Source organism: Megascapheus bottae, chromosome 1 (genome assembly GCF_031878675.1).
Source record: "Megascapheus bottae isolate mThoBot1 chromosome 1, mThoBot2.hap1, whole genome shotgun sequence".
NCBI lineage: Eukaryota > Metazoa > Chordata > Mammalia > Rodentia > Geomyidae > Megascapheus > Megascapheus bottae.
In genome coordinates, this window is record NC_143509.1 from 6,110,792 (window position 1) to 6,134,533 (window position 23,742).

Here is a 23,742-nt window from a genome sequence, read left to right on the forward strand (position 1 = left end):
TCTCAACTCAAAGCTTATATCCCTCCTTGAGACCAGGGCACTGCCAGGTGTTACATCCAGATGGTTAATCAGGGAACTGTTGGGGGTTACATTCATATGGTAAATCTCAGATCAATTGAACAGGAGAAGGCCAAAAAACAATAAGACAATCAAGCAATTATCTGATGCAAATCAAAGTACAGTTTGATTCCACTCTTGCTCCCAACACCTATTAGAATATTGTTCAATTCTCCTTCTCCAACATTGCCAACCAAGATCCTTCTCTAAATAACGATGAGGAAAGAGCCAAAGCTGAAAGGTGAAAATTCAGGGATGCAAAGTGAGCATCATTAGAAAAATAGGTGTTGGTTTTCTAACTTTTCCAATTAATTTCCTACCTGGAAGCTGCAGGAGCAAACACGGAGAATGTCCGGGAGTGGAATCTCTCCAGGCCTCTGCTAATGTCCCTGTTCCTCAGGCTGTAGATGAAGGGGTTCAGCAGGGGAGTGACCACAGCATACATCACTGAGGCCACCACGTGGTTTCTGGGGGATGTTGACAAAGCTGAACCAAAGTACTCCCCTAGTCCTGTGCCATAAAACAAGCTCACGATGGGCAGGTGAGAGCCACAAGTGGAGAAGGCTTTGTACTTCCCTGCTGCAGATGGGATTTTAAAAATGGAGGGCAGAATTTGACAGTAGGAGAAGAGAATGCCTGAGGCACGGAGAACTCCAAGCATGATGCCAATAACACACATGACTATCTCATTGCTGAAGCTGTCGGTACAGGCCAGGTGAAGCAGCTGGGAAGGGTGGCAGAAGAAATTAGCAATGGCCACAGTCCTGAAGAAGGTAAGCTGCAAGACAATCAGACTGTGTAGCAGGGATTCCAAAAGACCAAGTGTGAAAGACACCCAAAGTAAGGAGACACAGAGACGAGGGTTCATGATGCATGAATAATGCAGGGGGTGACAGATGGCCACAAAGCGGTCATAGGCCATTGCAGTCAGAAGCATAGAATCCGTACATGCAAAAGTGATGAAAAGAGACATCTGGGTGAGGCAGCCCCCATAGGAGATGGCTGTGCTGTGACTCTGGAGGTTCATCAGCAACTTAGGGACGGTGGTGGAGGTGAAGCTGATGTCAATCAAGGACAGATTGGAGAAGAAGAAGTACATGCGGATGTGGAGGTGGGGGTCAGAGGTGACGGCCAGGATGATGAGTAGATTTCCAAGCACTGTGAACAGGTACATGGACAGGAAGAGCCCAAAGAGGACAGGCTCTAGTTCAGGATCCTCTGAGAACCCCAGGAGAAAGAATTCTGTGGAAGTGGTTACATTTTTGTGTGAGTATGTCTCCAAACACTTAAAAAGAAAAACCAATAAAATACACTGAAATAAAAAAGAATTAAAATACCCCTGGCTCTTCATGCTTTGAATGGGAATAATTTACACTTAGTACTCCTATCTTTTTCTTAATTGGGGCAAAACCAGTTCACATGAAAGTCATTAATGATTTTCCTGCTCTCCTTCTTGTAATCATACATCAGATATATGAAGACAACTTAAGTATAAAGCAGATCTTAAGTCACTTTAAAAAGGGAATGGAATATCCTTTCAGTATTAAAATAGTTGAACTGGACTGGCATTAACTAATACTGAGATTAAATGGACAGTTTAGAATGAAAACAGTGTGCCTCTTACCGTGGGTGTGTGTGTGTGTGTGTGTGTGTGTGTGTGTGTGTGTGCGCGCGCCCTGGTAATTGGACCACTTCATGGTTTTCCTGTAACACCTACCTAAAAAAGGAGATGCATTCAGTGGTCATGATGTGAAGTACCTACAGTTTATCATTCCAGCACTTTGGAAGCAGAAGCAGGAGGAACACAAGTCTAAGGCCAGACTAGGCTACATGGTAAGGTCTTGTCAAAAGAAACACACACACACACACACACACACACACACACACACACACACACACTTCTTGGGTTTGGAAATGTAGCTCATTAGAAGTATGTGCTCGTCATGGACAAGGCCCAGTGAGAACAACTAAAAGGGCATTTCCATGATATAAATGCTATAGCCATGGCAAAGGTTTTTCCATCAACATCTCCACTGTGATGAGCAGAACTGAGGCTCTAATGGAAGAAGCCATTGCCTCTGCCCCAACGTGGCCTCGGTAGTGTCAGTCAAGACATTTGAAGTGAAGATCTCTGAACTGGAGCTGGGCACCAGTGACTCACGACGATAATCCTAGCTACTCAGGAGGTTGAGATCTGAGGATTGCAATGGGAAGCCAACCATGGGACTCTTATCTCTAACGAACCTGCACAAAACCAGTTTTGGAGGTGTAGCTGAAGTGGTATAGCACCAGTCTGAGAGAAAACATGACAGGACAGCACCCAGGTCCCAAGCACACACAAAAGAAATATGCACGTATATCTATGTGCATATACACACATATAGTCATGTATGTATCTATACCTCTGTATATTTTGTATTCATGAGGGTCTTCCTGAGATATTGCAATCCTACCACCTGAATGATGATAAAGAAAATTTTAAGATTTTCTTTCCACTTTCCTTCCTAACTCCCTTATGCCTCAGAACTTACGGAGTTTCAAAGCTGCTTTGTAGGGTCTGGGCCAACACATCTAGCTCTGAATGATCTCCCATGCCTGCTGTACCTAATACAATTAAAAACAAATTCACTAAGAAGCTTTTGAATTTGGGGCCGGGAGTTGTGCCTAATGGTTAAAGTGCTTGCCTAGCACGCATGAAGACCCAGGTTCGATTCCTTGGTACCACATACATAGAAAAAAGCCAGAAGTGGTGCTGAAGCTCAAGTGGTAGAGCTCTAGCCTTGAGAAAGTCCAAGAACAGTGGGCCCTGAGCTCAAGCCCAGGACTGGCAAAAATAAAGAAGCTTCTGAATGCAGAGATCCAGCCAAGGAGGAGAAGAACAAATATAGACTGGACTACCAAAATCACAGACTAAAAAGACAGGCTAATTAGTAACAGTTTTTTTTCTCCTCAGTGGAACAAGGCAAAATGCACATAATTACACAAATCAGTCTGTGCTATCTCAGTCTCTGTGGATTTTCCAGTATTACAGATGGAAGACAAGTAACAGAAAAATGGATTTCCAGGGCTGAGAGTTTTGCCTAGTGATAAGAGTGCTGCCTAAGATGCATGAAGACCCGGTTTGATTCCTAGGTAGCACCCACACAGAAAAAAACGTCAAAGTTCTGCTGTGGCTCAAGTGGTAGAGCTCTAACCTTGAGAAAAGTCCAAAGATAGTGCTCAGGCCCTGAGTTCAAGCCCCACAACTGGCAAAAAAGAAAGAAAATGTATAAATGGGTGTCCAAAGTCCAGCATATCTTTCTCTACTAGTCACCAATAAAATGTCTGCCTACACACACACACACTCACACGCACACACACACACACACACACACACACACACACTGTGAAAGGCAAAAAGTTAATCAAACAATAAAATTATCAGCCAGATGTTGTAGCTCACACTGTAATCTTAGCTAATACTTCTGAGAATTGAGATTTGACGTCAGCCTGGATGGCAAAGCCAATGAGACTCTTATATCCAATGAGCCACTGAAAAGCCAGGAGTGCAGTTGCCTTTGAGCAAACAGTAAGGGATAGAACAGCCAGGAGTCAATAAGACTGAGAGAAAAATACATCAAATTAAGGAGCCACAGAGATGAGGGTTCCGGGTGACTTGGTAATGTGGAGTGTGACAAATGGCCACAACCCTGACAAAAGCCATGGCAGTCAGAAGCATATTACCACCACACATAAAAAGGATGAACAGAGATCTTGGTGTGAGGCAGCCCCCATAGGAGATGGTTCTGCTGTGACTCTAGAGGTCCGCCAGCAACTTGGTAGTGGAGGTGAAGCAGATGTCATGCAAGGAGAGGATGGAGAGGAAGAAATACATGGGGGTGTGGAGGTAGGGATCAGAGATGTCAGCCAGGATGATGAGCAGATTTTCTGAGCACAGTGATCAAGTACATGGACAGGAAGAGCCTAACCATGAAGGGCTGTAGTTCAGGGTCATCTTAGAATCTCAGGAGATGGAACTGTGTGACGGTTTTGAGACTGCCAGCTTCTCTGCTGTGTGGACAACTGTTGAAAAAAAACTCTTCAGAAAAAAATTAAACAGACAACAAAGGCTATGTGCCTACTGAGTTGGAATATTTGTAAGCTGTATTTACCACCTGAGGCCAAAGCTTCTGAAATCATTTTCCATGGGATATTTCCTGAACCTCTAGAATTTTCTTTTGGTTGCTCAGCTCTTGAAGCCCTTCTATTTGCTTCTACTTTAAAGATACACAAGACTAGAAAGAAACAGGCATAGAAATTACCATGTCCATAGCAACATTGCAATGCAATTTACTCTTTGAAAATAGAGGCTAAAAAGCTGGTTGTTGGTGGCTCACACCTGTACTACTAGCTACTCAGGAGACTATGATATGGAGAGCAGAGTTTGAAGCCAGCCAGCCAGGACATTCTGTGAGACTCTTTCCTCCAACTAAAGGCACAAGAAGCATAAGAGGAGCTGGGGCTCAAGCAGCAGAACACCAATCTTGACCAAACAAAGCAGAGCCTAACTTCAAGTCCAAGAACTTGCACACACACACAAACTCGCACACAGGCGCACATGCATGCAGGCACACACACACATGCACACACACATACACACATACACACACATGCATGCACACACAAATTCATGGCCATAGTTCTTTTCTTTTTTATTGTAAAGGTGATGTATAGAGGGGTGAAGGTTATGTAACTCGGGAACTGAGTGCATTTCTTCTTGAGCAGTATCATCTCCTCCCTCATTTTCTCCCAGTCTTTTTCCCTCCTGGAATCCAGTCCTCTCAAATTGTATAGTTCATTTTCAACATTTTCCATACTGAATTTCACTGCTGAATTGGTTCATGGTTTCTTCATGGACAGAGTTCTGTCCTATAAAATATTTCATAGGGAATCTACAGAAATATTTTATACAACAGATGCAATATCTTCAGAATTGATACCTGTTCTTTGTTAAGTATTGCCCCTTCTGTCTAGCAAATATGATGTAACCTTTCTATTAATTACAATAAAAAGATATTAAAAAAGAATTGATGTCTGTTCTATTATTGTTTTCTACTTTTTATGAGTTGGAGTTTTCATTATTTATTGAAACTGGTATAAACAAAATAAAATGTGCTCAGAATGGTTAATTCATCAGGGAACTCTAAAGTTGAATAAAGCTGTGTGCTGGTGCTTATGCTTGTCATCCTAGCTACTCAGGAGGCTGAGAGCTGAGGATTATGGTTCAAAGCCAGCTAATCAGGAAGGATCGAGGGATTCTTGTTTTCATTTTCTTTTTGCCAGTCCTGGGCTTGAGCTAAGGACTGAGCACTGTCCTCGGACTTTCTCAAGGCTAGAGCTCTACCACTTGAGCCTCAGCACCACTTCTGGCTTTTTTCTATGCATGTGGTACCGAGGAATCGAACCCGGGTCTTCATGCATGCTAAGCAAGCACTTTAATCACTAGGCCAACTCCCGGCCCCAAAGGGACTCTTATTTTCAATGAACTCCCAGAAAACCTGAGGTTGCCTCCTGTCTCAAAGTGGGAGAGATTTAGTAATGAGCAATAAATCCCAGGGACAGCACCCAGACCCTGAGTTCAAGTCCTCTCATGATCAAAATAAAAAGTTAGTAAAATATTAAGTTAAAAACAAAAACCCCACAAACTGTTGAAGAGGAGACAAAGAGAATATCCACAAAGTTTTCAGACACTGCATGTATTCAGGCAAAGATTTCTGTTTTATTATATGCTCCTTTGATTTCTGCTTCTCTCTCTCTCTCTCTCTCTCTCTCTCTCTCTCTCTCTCTCTCTCTCTCTCTCTATCTATCTATCTATCTATCTATCTATCTCTATCTCTCTCTTTGTTTCTGTCTTTCTTGGCTTATGCTCATTTTCTTTACCATTTAAGTCACAGGACAATTTCTAGCTTTTCTATGTATGTGGTTGCAAGGAATCAAAATGGTGTTTGTGCATTGTAGGCAAGTACTCTATCAATAGGGCCCCTGAGGGGAGCTAAGTTCTGTGGAGATAACAGGCCCCTGTACTTTTTTCCCAGTTTGACTGGAACCTTGGTTTTCAGATCCTTATAGAATCTGTCCTGGCTGTCCCTCCCCTTCCAACAGCTCCCCCTGTAATCTCCTCCCTCTCTCATGGCAGCCACACCCTGGTGTCCCAGCTAGGAGTCTCCCAACATGCACCTCTACTGGCCTTCCAGCCATGACTTCCCCATAACCCCCCAGGCAACACTTTCTCCTCCTCTTGGCCCCCTGTGTCAAAGACATGCACCAAGAAGATTCCCTTACCCCATGATGTGCTGTCCTGGGGCCTGGTTGCTTCTGGTGGGGTAGAAAGCCAGCTGAGTAGGTGGGAGGGAGCTCCTTCTCAGCTAGTTTACACAATCTATCTTTCTTAGTTTCCTGGGTCCGGTTGGATGTTATGCAGAATGAACTAGAGGGAGCTGGGAATGTCTCACACAACCACCCACCCACTATCCAGTGCTCTAGGACACAGCAAAGAGAAGCTGGGGTTAGTAGGGTCTCTGCTGAACTGATCATTATTAGCATAGATTGGTTAGGTTGGCACCTCATGCAGAGCGCAATTCGTCTTGGATTTGAAGTTTTCTTGTTCTCATTGCTGTATGGGACAATTGGTCATAGCCTTCAGAAACTTTGAGGCAGGTATTTGATGTGGTAGTGTAATACTCATTAGTTTTCATTTCTTTTGTTGTTTTGGCTCCAGTTAAAGCTTTATTACAGGCAAAACACATCAATGTTCCTGTCTTGTAAACATACTGTCCTACCATAAGACTCAGTAACATAGCACCTATAAGGAATAGTAAGCAGTCTCTGCGGTTTATGAATATATTTCGAACAATGTCATCCCTCCAATATTGTCACCGTCCCCTACTCACACCTTCACTCACTCTTCATAATTTTGTAGGATATACATTGGATGCTTGTTTGCATTCTCCCCATCTTCTCCTCTTCATCTACCCCTTGATGCCACTGCAATCCTGTCCAGTCCCCACTTCCTGGTGTTTATTTCTCAGAACATTGATTTTGCCTTTCTATGGAATTACAGCATTTGAGATCTTCTGGAATCTACCATATATCAGTGAATACATTTGTATACAAGATCATACAGCCCAATGTATTTACTAAGGAGTTTGTGAGCTAAATAAACCTTGTACATACAAGGGAAAACATAGATCCTCTATCTCTCTGAGCCTAACTTACTCTCTGTAACATATTTTTTTCCAGATCTTTCCAAATGATACAATGTTGTCCTCACTAATGGATGACTATGTATATATACCACATTTCCTGGCTCCATTGGCCCACTGAGGGAGCTCTGAGATGATTCCATTCATGTCTGATAATCTACCAACAGCAGAATCCTCACATCCTTCATACTGTTTTATCTTTTTTTTTTCCAGGCCGCTCTCCTCCCATATGGCTGCCCGGTTCCTCATCATAATGGGGAGTCTGTGCCACTAAGAATCCTTCTCACATCCATAGGGCCTCTGTGTACTTATTGCTTTATGTTTCTGATCCTCTGGATCATTCCAAGGAGTGCAAGTTCAATTCATTCCCCATACTGGTGCTACAGTGAATCCTGGAACTCTGCTCCATTATATGGGAACATCAAAGATATGTTGCATGGGGACTCCGCTGGGTGTTTGCAGGTATTTCGTCCTGGGTAGTTAAGGATATGTTTGTATAAATAATGATGATGTAAATAAAATATTTATAAAATAAATAAAACTCGCAGGGTAGAACAATGATATTCTTGGTGATGTTTTGTGTGGATCAATTGTAGAACAAAACAAATATTATAAACGTTACTCTAGTTTGTCCATAATATGTAAGGCTTTGGTAAAGCATATTTTAATGCCAATGAAAATGAAAATGGAATGGTTCTGCCCTTCATCAAATAAGTATAATTGACCAAGGTTTAAATCTATAAATCTTCTTGATAGACAAAGCAATTTCAACCTGGCATGGATTTTTTTTATGACTCTGTCAGCCCTGTGTGTCAAGTGTCCAAAACTTGGCCTGTTAATGCACACAGGTTGGTTAATTGTGACCTGTGTGTATTAATCCTCGAAGGCCATATAGAAGTCAAGGATGAGGCTTCCCTCCCTTGTCACCAGCACAATGGTCCTATATCTGCCTCCTCATCACCACTATCTCTTCCCTTCTGTGTCTTCATCTCTCTCCTGTGGACAGAGGCTGCACTTGTGGTGAGCACCAGATCTGGGGTCCTCAGATCTGTCAACCTGAACCTTAGCTGAGCAGTTTAAGCAATTGAGTGGGGCAGGATGGGCAGTGAAGGACTTTCAGGAATGTCTTCTCTGCAGCATGAGGACAGGTAGGATGGTTTGGGCATCACAGGGGGTGAGGATGCCCATGTAAATCCCTGCACACAAGGGAACTGGAAAGGGTATGTCCTCAGTGAAGTTGCAGGTAGGGTTTGAAGGTTAGGGGTACCGGTATATGTAATGGAGAATTATTTACCTACTGTGCTTTTCATTCTCATTTGTGGCTTACCAAATGCAGCAGGATATAAATGGTTCAAACCAGTTTCCTAAATTTTCATAGAGGCTGACTGAAAAGAGGAGGAGGAGTAGGAGGAGTACGAGGAGTAGTAGAAATAGTAGGGAGAGGAGGAGGAGGAGGAGGAGGAGGAGGAGGAGAAGGAGAAATAGTAGGAAGAAGAGGAGGAGGAGGAGGAGGAGGAGAAGGAGTAGGAGGAGAAAGATTGTGATGATAATGAAAATGACAAGAGGATGTTACATCAATGAAACTACTGGCAGATATGCCTTGTGTCCCTCTCGGAGATCTGGTTCTTAGGCCATTCTTTCTCATTTCATATGTTTAAATTTCTGTGGTGTGTGCATGTGTGTGTGTGTGTGTGTGTGTGTGTGTGTGTGTGTGTGTGTTTATATGCAAGTACATATGTAGGTTCGGTGGCTTGAACTCTTGGCATGGGTGCTGTCCCTGAGGTTTTTGCTGAAAGATACAGCTCCACTTCCTGCTTTTTCTAGTTAATTGAAGACAAATATTTCTCAAACATCCCTGCCCCAGAATGGCTTCCACCTGTGAATCTCAGGCCTCAGCCCCTAGAATAGTTAGGATGAGAATTATGAGCCCTCTGCCTCTGAAACAATGTATATTTTTAAAGAGCAAGCTGTTTACCTTTCTCTTATTCATTTGATTAAACAACAGATGAGTTGATGAAAGGAGTTATTTCATCACAATCCTTTCCTACCATACTTTACTCAATTGGTTTGTGAATTGATACATAAGACCCTGTATGTATTCATACACCTTGATAATTGAGATCTAATTTCCATGTTTAAGAGAATGTTCAGCGTTCTTTGTTTCTATGAGCCTGACTTATTTCATTCGATATCACATTTCCAGACCTACCCATTTCCCCACAAACATCATAATCCCAGAAAAGGCAAGTGGAGAGGAACCAGAAGTAGATTTGTGCCTGCCTGATGTCAGAGATGAATAAGAATCGGATGGGATTGGGTTTTTTCATTGGGATAAAAAATACTCACTGCAGTAATGGCTGGGAATCTGCTTTGTTCTCCTAACCCAATATTGCTCTAGTGGCTTGGCCTACTGCTGGCCCTTCCCCCAGTGGATGGTCCACAAATCCTCCAGCCCAGTTTACCACCCAGAATCTCAATCTCTATAGGAAAGCCTTCTCTCCCAAGCTCTCAATGCATAGGCTTCCTATAGCGTAGGTTTGGGCACTGGCTCCAAAAATAGGCTCCTAGACAGAGACATGCATCATAAATGTGTAAAACGCTTAGATTCCCCCTGCTGCCCTGGAACCTGCTCCCCCCACTACACATTGCTGTGCTGTACTGCCAGGTGATCTTGCTCTAGCCAGCCCAGTTATTCTTTGCTTTTCAACACAGCTGTGTTTCACAAGTAGAAACTTCACATGTAGAAAAAGCCCGAGGAACAAGGCATCTCAGAGTGAGAAGATTCTAGAAGTAAGGGAATGCCACTCTTCACCAACATTCATGAGTATATTGTACTGCATGGGTGGTGCAAAATTCAAACTTTTATGTACTTGAATTTCAATTGTATACAGTTGACAATTTTGGAATATGTGTTTCATTTTCCTAACAAAATATTTTTTGTTTATGAGCAGTTGCCCAAGTGATATAGAGGCACGAAATCTAACCCAGGTTACAGATTTCCTTCTCCTGAGAATCTCAGAAGATCCAAAATTACAACCCATGCTCTTTGGACTGTTCCTCTCCATGTACCTGATCAGTGTGCTGGGAAATCTGCTCATCATCCTGGCTGTCAGCTCTGACTCCCACCTCCACACCCCCATGTACTTCTTCCTCTCCATCCTCTCCTTGGATGACATCTGCTTGGTCTCCACCACCATCCCCAAGATGCTGATGAACCTGCAGAGTCACAGCAGAGCCATCTCCTGTGCAGGCTGCCTCACACAAATGTGCTTCTACATCATTTTTTGCTGTATGGATGTTATGCTTCTTACTGTGATGGCCTATGACCGCTTTGTGGCCATCTGTCACCCCCTGAATTACCCTCTCATCATGAACCCTCGTCTCTGTGTGTCCTTGGTTCTGCTGTCGCTTGTTGTCAGCTTCTTGGAAGGACAGCTGCACGTGTGGATGGCATTGCAGATGACCGATTTCAAGGAACTGGAAATCCCAAATTTCTTCTGTGACCCTTCACAAATTCTGAATCTTTCCTGTAGAGCCACATTCTCAAACGATGTCTTCAGATATGTTGTTGCTATCATTTATGGATTTCCTACAATCTTTGGAATCCTTCTTTCTTACTATAAAATTATTTGTTCAGTGCTGAGAATTCCATCATCAAGAGGGAAGTACAAAGCCTTCTCCACCTGTGGCTCTCACCTGTCAGTGGTGTGTTTATTCTTTGGGACAGCATTGGGTGTTTATGTTGGATCAGCTGTGTCACATTCTCACAGGGGCAGTGCTGTGTCCTCAGTGATGTACACAGTGGTCACTCCTTTAGTGAACCCCTTCATCTACAGCCTGAGGAACAGGGACCTCAAAAGTGTCCTGATCAGGCTGTTGAAACGAGGAGCTGACATCAGGAGGTAGAAAATCCATCTGTAATATGGTTTTGCAAAGGAAAAAAATAACCCTTATTCCTGTAAATCCTACCTGTCTGTACACATTCTTAGTATTTGTCTGGTTTCATTAGTGTAATTGATGACACAGGAGCACTGTGTCAAGGATATGCATGAGGAAGGTTTCATTTGTTTTTAATGTATAACATTTTAGTTTGTAAAGATCATGCATGTCTGGAGATGGTCACCCCACAAAATGAATTTTACAATGGTTGGATGTGAATTTTCTATCATGCACATTTTACTGTTGCTTCTCTCTGGGGCAGCAACACGGGAACGGGGAGGGACACACAGGGCCAGCCTGTAGTCCCCTGGGAGCCGAGCTAGATGGTAAGTGTCGATGACCCAGGCCTCCCCCAATTACTGGGGAAGAAAAAACCACGCTGAGTCAGAAGCAGTGTTAACCATGAAAGCGCATCAGATCTCTCTGCTGATCCCTGCTGATCTGATCTGCTGTTCTCTCATGTTCTCTGATGCTCTCATGCCTTTATTGCATCAGAGAATTAGTTATATACTGTTGGGGTAAGAGGGTGGGAACTGGGAAGCTAGCCAATAGAAAGAGGGCCTCTGTGCTACCACGAAGGGTCTGGGTGGGGCTTTCAGGTACTGGGCAGGACAGGTGCAGGAAAGCGCGTGAGACCTGAGCTGCTGTGAGACCCGCGAAGCTGCGGGGGGTTCAATTGAGTCATGTACGCAGAGATGCCTTAAGAGAGGTATGGAAAGGCTTGAATGCTTGCTCAGAGCCCTTTAATTGCTGCTGAGCCAGAATTAGGCCTCAGAGACGGAGGTCAGGCCCCAACAATTCCCCCTTTTTGTTTATTAGAACAAGGGGGACAAGCGCGCAAAGCCCCTGTCTTAGGTTGTCCCCTTCAGGGGATCTTACCCGTCATTGACTGCTCTGCGGCCTTCTGTCCCACAGTACAGATCACCCCCTGGCCTGACTTAGGTTGTACACACTCCAGAGGTCTTACCCATCATTGGCTCTCAGGGAGACATCTAATGGGAGTCGAGGGGTCCTTCCTTGTCATAGGGCTCTCCTTTGTCTTAGGAGTCATTGGCATTGGTAGCAAGCCTCTGGTTATGCACCTGTACGTTCATCTACTGAATGGATTTGTTCATCAACTGAATGGATTCTATCCTGCTTTGAATGAATTGTAACCTAATTGATAACACAGGGCCCAAAAGTTAAAAGTAAGAACAAGAGTAGTATAGGACCAAGAAATGGAAGGACATAGGGTAGCCATCTGTGCAGTCCGGTCCAGAGGAAGTTGATGATGGGTATCTTGACTCCAAGAAGAAACAGGATCAGCACTGTAAGTTCCATTATTTATTCTGAAAAAGAAGAGAGAGAGAGATATCCTCAGGAGGCAGAGAGCCTTCTGGGTCCAGATCAGTATTATTGGGGTCCCTCTATATTTGGGGACAATATTTAAGATCCCTTGCAGGGACCCAAATTGGCTTTGTTTCATTAGTGTGGAAAACACAACCAAATCCTCTTCCAGCTGTAATGAGGGGATCTGGGCCCCTCCACTCCCCGTTAAGAGGGTCCTTCCACCGCACATAGACAGTTCGATAGGGAATAGAGGTTGTCCAGTGTTTCTGGAAGGGTGAGAGATGTTCCCCTTTGGCAAAATTTAAAATATTGAGAGTAAACAAAGCCATCTTTAGCAGATCACGAGGGGGGGAGTGCATTCCTCTTTTTTGTTTTATTAATTGAGATTTAAGGACATGGTTATATCTTTCTTCTGGGATTGCCTGTCTTCTGGGATTATGAGGGATGCCCGTAGTATGGGTAATTTGCCATTGTTTAAAGAAGTCATCAAGAGACTTGCTTACAAAACAGGGACCGTTATCAGTTTTTATTTGGTCTGGCAATCTGAGAGTAGCAAAACATTGAAGAAAATGACTGATAGCATGTTTAGCTCTCTCCCCGGAGTGGGCTGTAGCCCAACAGGCATGGGAAAATGTGTCTATTGTTAAAAAATGTATTTAAGTTATCCAAAAAAGGGAAAATGTGTAACATCCATTTGCCACAGATTATTAGGCCTAAGGCCTTGGTTTACGCCGCCCATTTGGAGCGGTGGAACCTGTACAAAAGGGTGGCATGACTTACAGGCCCTAATAATCTTTTTTAGGTCTTTAATAGCAACTTGGGGAAATCGGTGGTGTAGTCCCCTCCAGTTGACATGCGTGAGCTGATGGTAAGAGATAGCCTCCTGTAAAGTGTAACATTTAGGACTAGAGGCTAACTGGTCAGCGAGGGTATTGCCTTTGGTCAAAATACTTGGAAGGCTTTGATGCCCCCTCAGATGTTCAATAAACGTAGGCGAAATCCTTTGTTTGAGCAAATTTCTAGCTTGAATCATCAAAGGAGTGATGGGGTTACTATCAAGTTTAATATGAGCTTCTATGAGGTTAGGTAACAAATTGACCACATAAAGGCTATCTGAGAATAGGTTAAGAGGACCAGTAACCTCAGATAGAGCTAGGACCACAGCATAAAGTTCCTTAAATTGTGCTGAGCCCTGTATTTCATGAGACAGGGTCACTGCAGGAGAAGAATTGCCTTTACCTGGGGAGAAAATAACAACAGAAGCCCCCTTCTTGCCTCCATCCGTGAATACGGTGGGGAAGGAGGGATCTGCTTTACTTAGAAAAAGTTTTGGAGGTCGCCACTCCAGCTGACTAAAGGAGCTCATCCATTTATGGGGACCATAATGACAATCCACTTTACCTGGAAAGCTTTCCATGGCTATTGCTAGTCTAGCATTATTTCTTTGTAGCCAAGAGAAATCATTAATCCTAAAGGGGACAATAAGAGAGCGGGGTTCACTCCCAAAAAGGCGAGTGGATAAACCTCGTCCTTTGACAATACAATCTGCCATCTGGTCAATCATGGAGTAAATTCTAGGTGTTCCTCCGACTGACAGGTGAATCCAGTGAAGAGGTTCCCATTCCTGGCCTAAAAGGGCAGTAAAGAGGGTCTGTCCTGGTAGGATATAGAGCATTAGGGGCATAGCAGGATCATACCTCTTTAAGGCTGCTTCATTAATAGCTAATTGAATTTTATTTAGAACCTCTTTATGATCAGCTGACAATGTTACTATGGAGGTCAGACCAAGACCCTTTAAGAGATCAAAAAGAGTTGTAAGGGTTACAGTGGTTGTGGGGATGAATGATCTCATCCAATTAATTTCACCAAGAAGTTTTTGAAGTTGGGGCAGGGTGTAAGTGTCTTGGACAGATAATTGGGGTTTTAAAGGAGACACAACGTCCAGTGTTAGGACAGATCCCAGGATTTTAAAGGGGGGTATCTTTTGGATTTTTTCTGGGGCAATTTGGAAGCCATTATCTTTTAACAGTTGGAGACATTTATTAAAAAGACAATCTAAATGCTGAGTGTCTGGGCTTCCTATAATGATATCATACATATACACATAGAAAAGTGAGCCTGTCTCCTCGTTAAGAGGGGAAAAGACTCTAGACATGTAGTCCTGACATATAGGAGGGCTATTGGCCATACCTTGAGGTAGAACTGTCCATTCAAAATGCAAATCAGGGTCTTTATAATTTAATGAAGGCAGGGTGAAGGCAAACTTCTCAGTATCTTCTGGGTGGAGAGGAATAGAGAAAAAACAACCTTTGATGTCTATGACTATGAGATATTGGTCATTAGGAATGGCAGGTATCCAGGGCATCCCCCTTTGGGGGGGGTGCCAAAATTTCCATCCTCTTATTTACTTTTCTCAAATCTTGGAGTAGTCTCCACTTGCCATTAGGTTTTTTAATCACAAATACTGGGGAGTTCCAAGGGCTCAGAGACTTTCTTTTTATGCTACCCTCAACTCTATCAACAAAAGTGGACAGGTCCTATCCTGGCCTTTGGTTAATTCCTGCTATCGGAGACTCAGAGGGACCTTCATTCAGTTTTCTCCAGGCCACTAGGCCCAAAGCTCTAATCTGATCCCAATAGGGAGGGGGGATGGTGGCCTGCTGGACCCCCGTTGAGTATTTATCAGAGGTCCCCGGAAGCATCCCCAAAGTAATGGGGATTACAGATTGCGCGTGTTGGTTCCTCTCCGCCTGTTGGCAGCATTCTTCTTTATACAGGGCACACCACTTAATGAAAAGAGGGCCTGGAAGAACTGCTTTGGCCAGAGTCATCCAATCGGCTGCAGTACATGATTGATGAGCAAGGCCTTGGAGGATTGTTTCCATCCAAGGAGCATTAGGGCCAACTTCTAAGACAGCTTTTTTGAGTTCCTTAAGGCCGCCAGGCTTCCAGGGATACCCGGTTGCAGGGCAGTTACTGCCCAGGTCAATATTAACCGGGAATAGCTGGTAGGACTCCGGGCCCGGTTCAAATGGTGCCTCACTAGTGGCACTGTCTGTTGGGTTCACGCTCTCCGGCCTTTCTGACACGCTTCCAGACAAAGACTGAAATATCTTGTGGATCTCAGAAGCACCATGCAGAAGCCTGTCTGGTGGATGGAGCCCTGGCACTGTGGGGGTTGGGAAACTAGCAGGGAAGCCCAGGCCTAGACCCTCCTGTGAGATTACTGAGGGTGGATGGAGCCCTGGTGCAATGGGGGTTGGGAAACTAGTAGGGCAGCCCAGGCCCAGACCCTCCTGGGAGGCTACTGAGGGTGGATGGAGCCCTGGTGCTGTGGGGGTTGGGAAACTAGCAGGGCAGCCCAGGCCCAGACCCTCTTAGGAGGCTGCTGAGGCCTCATGGCCTGGGTTTGATGGGGGAGGGGCGAAGGGTGGCTCCTTCCCATCTCCCTGAGGGGAACTTGGCCTTTCAGTAGACAATGAGAGATTAGCATCTCCGCAGGGAGTAAGGGAGGCATCTGGCCTCTCTTTGTTAACTGTGTCCCCAGGGGACTCTGCCCTCTGGTTGGAATGTTGAGGAGAAAAACTAGATCTTAGAGCATATTAGACTGGATAAACTCCTCCTGGAGGAATCTCCCCTTGATTAATCTGGGCTTTTCCGATTAGTAGCTCAATTTTGTCCCAAGTATTCCAGCCTACCAAGTTGCTAGTTGGCAGCCACGTGGTGATTTTAACTAAAGTATCCCAAACTTTAGTTGTCTATGTAGCTAAAACCTCTATCCCTCGACTCTTAAGGAAGAGCTTAAGAGAGTCGAGGGAAGGGTCATTCTTAGAAAGATTCTTTCCCATATCTTATGGAAGTACACTTACCCGCAGTCCAATTAGCTTGTCGGCGGTGAGTTTCTTGAGCAAATGGAGCCCTCACACGGGCTGCAAAGTTTCCTCACATGGGGCACCAGCTGTTGCTCCTCTCTGGGGCAGCAACACGGGAACGGGGAGGGATACACAGGGCCAGCCTGTAGTCCCCAGGGAGCCGAGCGAGATGGTAAGTGTCGATGACCCAGCCCTCCCCCAATTACTGGGGAAGAAAAAACCACGCTGAGTCAGAAGTAGTGTTAACCATGAAAGCGCATCAGATCTCTCTGCTGATCTCTGCTGATCTGATCTGCTGTTCTCTCATGTTCTCTGATGCTCTCATGCCTTTATTGCATCAGAGAATTAGTTATATACTGTTGGGGTAAGAGAAGGTGGGAACTGGGAAGCTAGCCAATAGGAAGAGGGCCTCTGTGGGGTCTGGGTGGGGCTTTCAGATACTGGGCAGGACAGGTGCAGGAAAGCGTGTGAGACCTGAGCTGCTGCGAGACCCGCGAAGCTGCGGGGGGATTCAATCGAGTCACGTACACAGAGATGCCTTAAGAGAGGTATGTAAAGGACTGAATGCCTGGTCAAAGCCCTTTAATTGCCGCTGAGCCAGAATTAGGCCTCAGAGATGGAGGTAGGCCCCAACATTTTACCTCAATAAAAGTGGAGAAAAACAGATCATTTTGGTTTTGGTAGCACTGGTGTTTGAACTCAGGGTTTTCTCATTTCTTGGCTAATGATGTAAGGCCAGCTCTTTTGTTTTTAGTTATTTTATAGATAGGCTCCAGGGCTTTTTTTCTTTTTGGGTCAAGGTGGGTGAACACAGCTTGGGCGCTGTCCCTGAGCTCTTCACATCAAGGCCACTGCCCTCCATTGACCAAAGCCCCACTTGCTATTTTCTAGAGGTAAATTGGAAATGAGAGTCTCAAATCCTTTTGTGCCCAGGCTGAGTTTGGACCTTGATCCACAGATCTCAGCCCCTTGAGAAGTTGTTAAAGACCAGGTCTGGCCAGATGCCCAGATCTCAGGGGTGAGCCTCTAGTTCCTGACTAATAAAAGTAAGGTGGGTGTTTTTTGTGGTTTGTTTGTTTGTTTGAACCAGTTCTGGTTCATGAACTCAGGTTCTGGACACTGTCCTTGAGCTTTTTTTGCTCAGGGATATTTTTCTACTCTGTGAGCCATAGCTGCACTTCTGCCTGTGTGTGTGTGTGTGTGTGTGTGTGTGTGTGTGTGTGTGTGTGTGTGTGTGTGTGTCAAATTGGAGATACAATTCTGATAGACTTTCTGACCTGGATGGCTTTGAAATTGAAATTCTTAGGTCTCTGCCTCCTGAGTTTCTTGGATTCTGGGTGTGAACCACAGGCACACTGCTAAATTGTTTTTCATCAGGAAAACCAATAAATGAACATTATTTGTGAATCGGTAGAAAAATGAATACTTCAGCTATCTTATGTTCCAGAAGGTTTATTGATTTAGAGAACATGATTGAGACAAAGCAAATGATGTAAGATAAATAATGTAAAATGTGTAGCTCATCATGTATTATTTTTAATTATGGGGAGATGATTATGTGCTTATGTTACTTGTGTACTTGGCTCTCCCTATATATTGAACTGGAACAGTTTTTACAAAAGTTTTCATTTCACAGACGTCACTGATGATAGTTAAAAAGTATATCATTTAATGATTTGAGTAAGCTACTGTTTCTCTTTAACACTTTTTATCTTAACTTCCTTGTAGAAACACATTTCAGATTAACATGTCCACACACTTGTACAAAGTACCTTCATCAGATTCATCTCTTCCAGCATTCTCCTCTTTCACCTACCCTTTCACCAATATGCACATTGCAATCCAAATTTCATTTTTACACACATGACCATTGATTATTATGACTGCATTATCCTGTGGCTCCTTGTTTCCATTCATTTTGGTACCTCCTAATGGAACCCCACTGAAAACACTGATATTCAGAATATTTCTGTTGTTAATTTGTTTGGGGACTACTCAAATGGCTTACAATTTGGAATTGTACTCCTCTATATGCTATAATCCGCCATATTTTCTTGCCAATCCTTGGGCTTAAACACAGGGTCATGACACTGTCCCTTGGCTTCCTCAAGCCTAGAGATCAAGGTCACTTGAGCCACAACACCACTTCCAGCTTTTTTCTGTGCATATCATACAGTATGTGCATGCTAGGCAAATACTCTCCACCTAGGCCATACTCCTGGACCCAATTCACCATAGATAGATAGATAGATAGATAGATAGATAGATAGATAGATAGATAGACAGATAGATAGATAGATAGATTTTTTTGCCAGTCCTAGGCTTGAGCTCAGGGCCTGAGCACTCCTTGGACTTTCTCGAGGCTAGAGCTCGTCCACTTGAGCCTCAGCACCAGTTCCTCTTTCTTTCTATATATGTGGTACTGAGGAATAGAACCTGGGTCTTTGCGCATGCTAGGCAAGCACAGTACCACTAGGCCAAACTCTCAGCCCCCCGATTCACCATATTTTTGATGCTGTCATCTGGTCATAGAACTTGGAAGCTTTGTTTAGCAGAGAACAAGGCAAAAAACTATTGTATTGGATATTCTCCCCCCCACTTTATCCAGGTTAGTGAGTTGATTGAGATTTGTAAGCTTTGGATTAATTTTTCTAATTGTGAGTTCTGCAAATCAGGGTCCATGATGGTAGGAGAGCCTGTCATCAGCCTGTCCTCTGGCATCTCATCAAAATCTACAACATCAGATGACACTGCAGTTGGAAATCCTCCAATTCCACCAATACAGAATCCATTCTTTGAGATTCTTTTCCTTATTTTTCCATTCCTCTGTCTTGAAATTGTAGAATAATACAAATATTATAAATGTTACTCTATAGATGTACATACTACATAAGGCTTTGGTAAAGCATATATTAATGGCAATGAAAATGAAAACGGAATGGTTCTGCCCTTCATCAAATAAGTATAAATGACCAAAGTTTAAATCTATAAATTTTCTTGCTAGACAAAACAGTCTTCATAACGTCATGGATTTTCTTTATGATTATTCAAGCCCTGTGTTGGAAATGTCCAGAGACTTGGCCTGTTAATCCACACAGGTTGGTTAATTGTGACCTGTGGGTATTAATTCTCCAAGGCCATATAGAAGTCAAGGATGAGCCTTCCCTCCCCTGTCTCCAGGACACTGGAGCTATATCTTTCTCCTCATCACCATCATCTCTGTTCCTTCTGTGTCTTCATCTCTTTCCTGAGGACAGAGCTGGATTTGTGCTGGGCACCAGATCTGGGGCCCTCAGATCTGTCTACCTGGGCCATAGCTGAGGAGAGAAGCAGCTTAAGCAATTTTGTGGGGTGGGATGGGTGGTGAAGGACTTTCAGGAATGTCTTATCTGCAGCATGAGGACAGGTAGAATGGTTTGGGAATCACAGGGTGTGAGGATGCCCTTGTAAAACCTTGCACACAAGGAGACTGAAAAGTGTATGTCCTCAGTGAACTTGCAGGTAGGGTTTGAAGGTTAGGGGTACCAATATATGTAATGGAGATTTCTTTACCTACTGTGCTTTTCATTCTCATTTGTGGCTCACCAAAAGTAGCAGCATATAAATGGTTCAACCAGGATCCTAAGATATCCTGAAAGAGGAGGAGAAGGATGAGGAGAAGGAGGAGGAGGAGACGGAGGAGACGGAGGAGAGGAAGAGGAAGAGGAACAGGAAGGATAATGATGAAAATGACAAGAGGACATTACATCAATGAAACTATTGACAGATATGCCCAGTGTCCTCATAGCTCTTGTTCTTACACTATTCTTTCTCATTTCATATGTTTCACCTTATGTGGTGTGTACATGTGTGTGTGCACACAGGTTCTGCACGTAGGTTCTGGGGCTGGAACTCAGGGCCTAAATGTTGTCCTTGGGATTTTTGCTGAATGCTACAGCTCCACTTCCTGCTTTTGACTAGTTAATTGAGGAGAACTGTTTCTCAGACATCCCTGCTCCATCAGGCTTTCACCTAAGGTTCTCAGACCTTATTCTCTAGAATAATGAGCCACCTTCCCCTGGAAAATTGTATATTTTTAAAAAGCAGGTTTATTACCTTCCTCTTATTCATTTGGTTAAACAACAGATGAGTTGATGAATGGAGTTATTCCATAGGAATCCTTTCCTACTACACTTTACTCAATTGGTTTGTGCATTGATACACATGACCCTATATGTATTCATACATCTTGATAATTGAGATCTAATTTCCAGGTTTTAGAGAAGGATAACTATCCTTTGTTTCTCTGAGCCTGACTTATTTCACTCAATACAACATTTCCATGCCTACTCATTTCCACACACATGTCATAATACCAGAAGAGGCAAGTGCAGAAGAACCAGAAGTATATTCGTGCCTGCCTGCAGTCATAGTACAGATGAATAAGAATGAATAGGATTGGGTTTTCTTTCAAATAGATTAAAAAATGTTTATTGTACTAATGGATGGGACTCTACTGTGGTCTCCTAAGTTAATATTGCTGTAGTGGCTTGGCCTACTACTGGCCCTTTCCCCAGGGGATCATCCACAAATCCTCCAGCCTCGTTTACAACCCAGAATCTCAATACACTTTCCCACCCTGTCAGGGAGGGATTTCAAGAGCCTAGGGCAGGGGACTGGCTCCAAAAATAGGCTCCTAGATAGAGACCTGCATCATAAATATGTAAAACTCTTGCATACCCCCTGCTGCCCTGGAACCTGCTGCCCCACACTACACAAGGGTATGCTGTACTGTCAGGGATCTTGCTCTACCAGCCCAGTTGTTCTTGGCTTTCCAACACAGCTGTGTGTCACTGAGCACACATGTAGACAAAAGCCTAAGGACCAAGGTATCTCAGAGTGAGAAAATTCTAGAAGTAAGGGGTTGCAACAATTCACAAACAATCCTTAGTATATTGGACTGCATAGGTGGTGCAAAATTCAAACTTGTGTATACTTGAGTTTCAAAGATTTAGAGCTGACAATTTCTGGATATGTGTTTCATTTTCCTAACAAGATGCTTTTGTTTTTGAGCAGTTGCAGAGGTGATATAGAGGCACTAAATCTAACCCAGGTTACAGATTTCCTTCTCCTGAGAATCTCAGAAGATCCAAAATTACAACCCATCCTCTTTGGACTGTTCCTGTCCGTGTAGCTGATCACTGTGCTGGGAAATCTGGTCATCATCCTGGCCATCACCAATGACCCCCACCTCCACACCCCCATGTACTTCTTCCTCTCCATCCTCTCCTTGGATGACATCTGCTTCATCTCCCCCACCATCCCCAAGATGCTGATGAACCTGCAGAGTCACAGCAGAGCCATCTCCTATACAGGCTGCCTCACACAGATATGCTTCTACATCATTTTTGCTGTATGGATGTTATGCTTCTTACTGTGATGGCCTATGACCGCTTTGTGGCCATCTGTCACCCCCTGAATTACCCTCTCATCATGAACCCTCGTCTCTGTGTCTTCTTGGTTCTGTTGACACTTGTCATCAGCCTCTTAGATGGACAGCTGCACGTGTGGATGGCATTACAGATAACCGGTTTCAAGGAATTGGAAATCTCAAATTTCTTCTGTGACCCTTCTCAAATCCTGGATCTTTCCTGTAAGCACTCACTCACAAATGACTTATTTAAATTTTTTGTTGTATCCTATCCTGGCTCTTATCAATCTCAGGCATTTTTTCTCTTACTATAAAATTATTTCTTCGGTGCTGAGAATTCCAACAACAGGAGGGAAGTACAAATCTTTCTCCACCTGTGGCTCTCACTTGTCAGTGGTGTGTTTATTCTTTGGGACAGCATTGGGTATTTATTTTGGATCAATTGTGTCACATTAGCCCAGGGGCTGCGCTGTGTCCTCAGTGATGTACACAGTGGTCACTCCTGTCTTGAACCCCTTCATCTACAACCTGAGGAACAGGGACCTCAAAAGTGTCCTGAGTGCATTGTACAAACCAGGAGCTGACCCCAGGAGGCAGGAAATCCATCTGTAATATGATTTTCCAGAAGGAAGAAAATTTAACACTCAGAATTTTGAGTCCTACCTCTGTGCAGACATAGTTTTTATTTCCTTGATTCATTAGAATATTTCATGGCAAGGAGCACTGAAGGAAGTTGCTGGCTAGGCCAAGGTGATCCATGAAGAAGGAGTTCATTATTTTCATATATGTTTATTATAATTGATAGAAGGGTTACATTATATTCACCAGATAGAAGGTGTATTACTTCACACACATTGATACCTTTTCTCATGTCTTGGTCCCCATTTCCCTCCCTTCCCCACCCCCACCCTCATTTTGTTTTTCCCCCTTTTCTATCCAATTTCACATAATCAAATACTCATATATCCAATATATCAGATAACAAAGTGAAATACTATAACAATATGAGGTAACCAAGGGACAGCAAAAGAGATGAGAGATAACATAGTACATTAAGGTCAACAATCACTCATTGTATGGCTTTTCTTTCTATATCCTGGAAGTTCTTTCATTTAGTGTCATCCTATATGACCTTATGTATCTAGGTTTTACTCTATTGTAAATCTCTGCTATGTGAGCCTAAGGTTTCTACTGAGTATGACAAACAAGGAAAACCATTGAGCCTTTGTTCTTTTCAGTCTGGCTTACTTCACTTAATATGATTTTTCCAAGTCGTTCCATTTCCTTACATATGGGGTGATGTCATTCTTTCTGACAGCAGCATAGAATTCCATTGTGTATAAATACCACATCTTGTTGATCCACTCATCAACTGAAGGGTATCTGGGTTGGTTCCATATCTTTGCTATGGTAAATAGTGCTGCAGTGAACATTGTTGTGCTAGTGGATTTATTATGTCCTTTTTTTCTAGACGATTGGGTAAATGCCAAGTAGTGGAATTGCTGGGTCATAGGGGAGCTCTATGTTTAGTCTTTTGAGGCACTTCCATACTGCTTTCCATAGTGGTTAAACGAGTTTGCACTCCCACCAGCAGTGTAGTAGTGATCCCTCCTGGCCACATCCCCTCCAGCATCTGTTGTTATTAAATTTCTTGATCATGGCCATTCTAACTGGAGTGAGGTGGAATCTTAGAGTTGTTTTGATTTGCATTTCTTTTATGACCAGAGATGTTGAGCATTTCTTCATGTGCCTATAGGCCATTTTTGTTTCTTCTTCAGAGAAGACTCTCTTTAAGTCTCTGGCCCATCTTTTAATGGGATGGTTGTTTCTTTGGAGATTAGTTTTGGAGTGATTCAATTTTTTGAGCTGTTGATATATTTTAGATATGAGGCCT

General features: G+C 43.5%; 2 protein-coding genes and 1 pseudogene across 2 annotated transcripts; 2 read left to right on the plus strand and 1 right to left on the minus strand.

Annotated features, from left to right (window-relative positions):
- Positions 1-373: 373 nt before the first annotated feature.
- Positions 374-1,315, minus strand: LOC150068161 (olfactory receptor 7E24-like). The gene has a single exon (XM_090346972.1). It carries the CDS (start codon positions 1,229-1,231, stop codon positions 374-376), a length of 858 nt encoding a protein of 285 aa, XP_090203098.1. The 5' UTR covers positions 1,232-1,315.
- A 9,046-nt stretch (positions 1,316-10,361) lies between these two features.
- On the plus strand, positions 10,362-11,204 carry LOC150068162 (olfactory receptor 7E178-like). The gene has a single exon (XM_090347048.1). It carries the CDS (start codon positions 10,362-10,364, stop codon positions 11,202-11,204), a length of 843 nt encoding a protein of 280 aa, XP_090203174.1.
- Positions 11,205-15,215: 4,011 nt separating this feature from the next.
- Positions 15,216-22,460, plus strand: LOC150068163 (olfactory receptor 7E178-like; annotated as a pseudogene).
- The last annotated feature ends 1,282 nt before the right edge of the window (positions 22,461-23,742 follow it).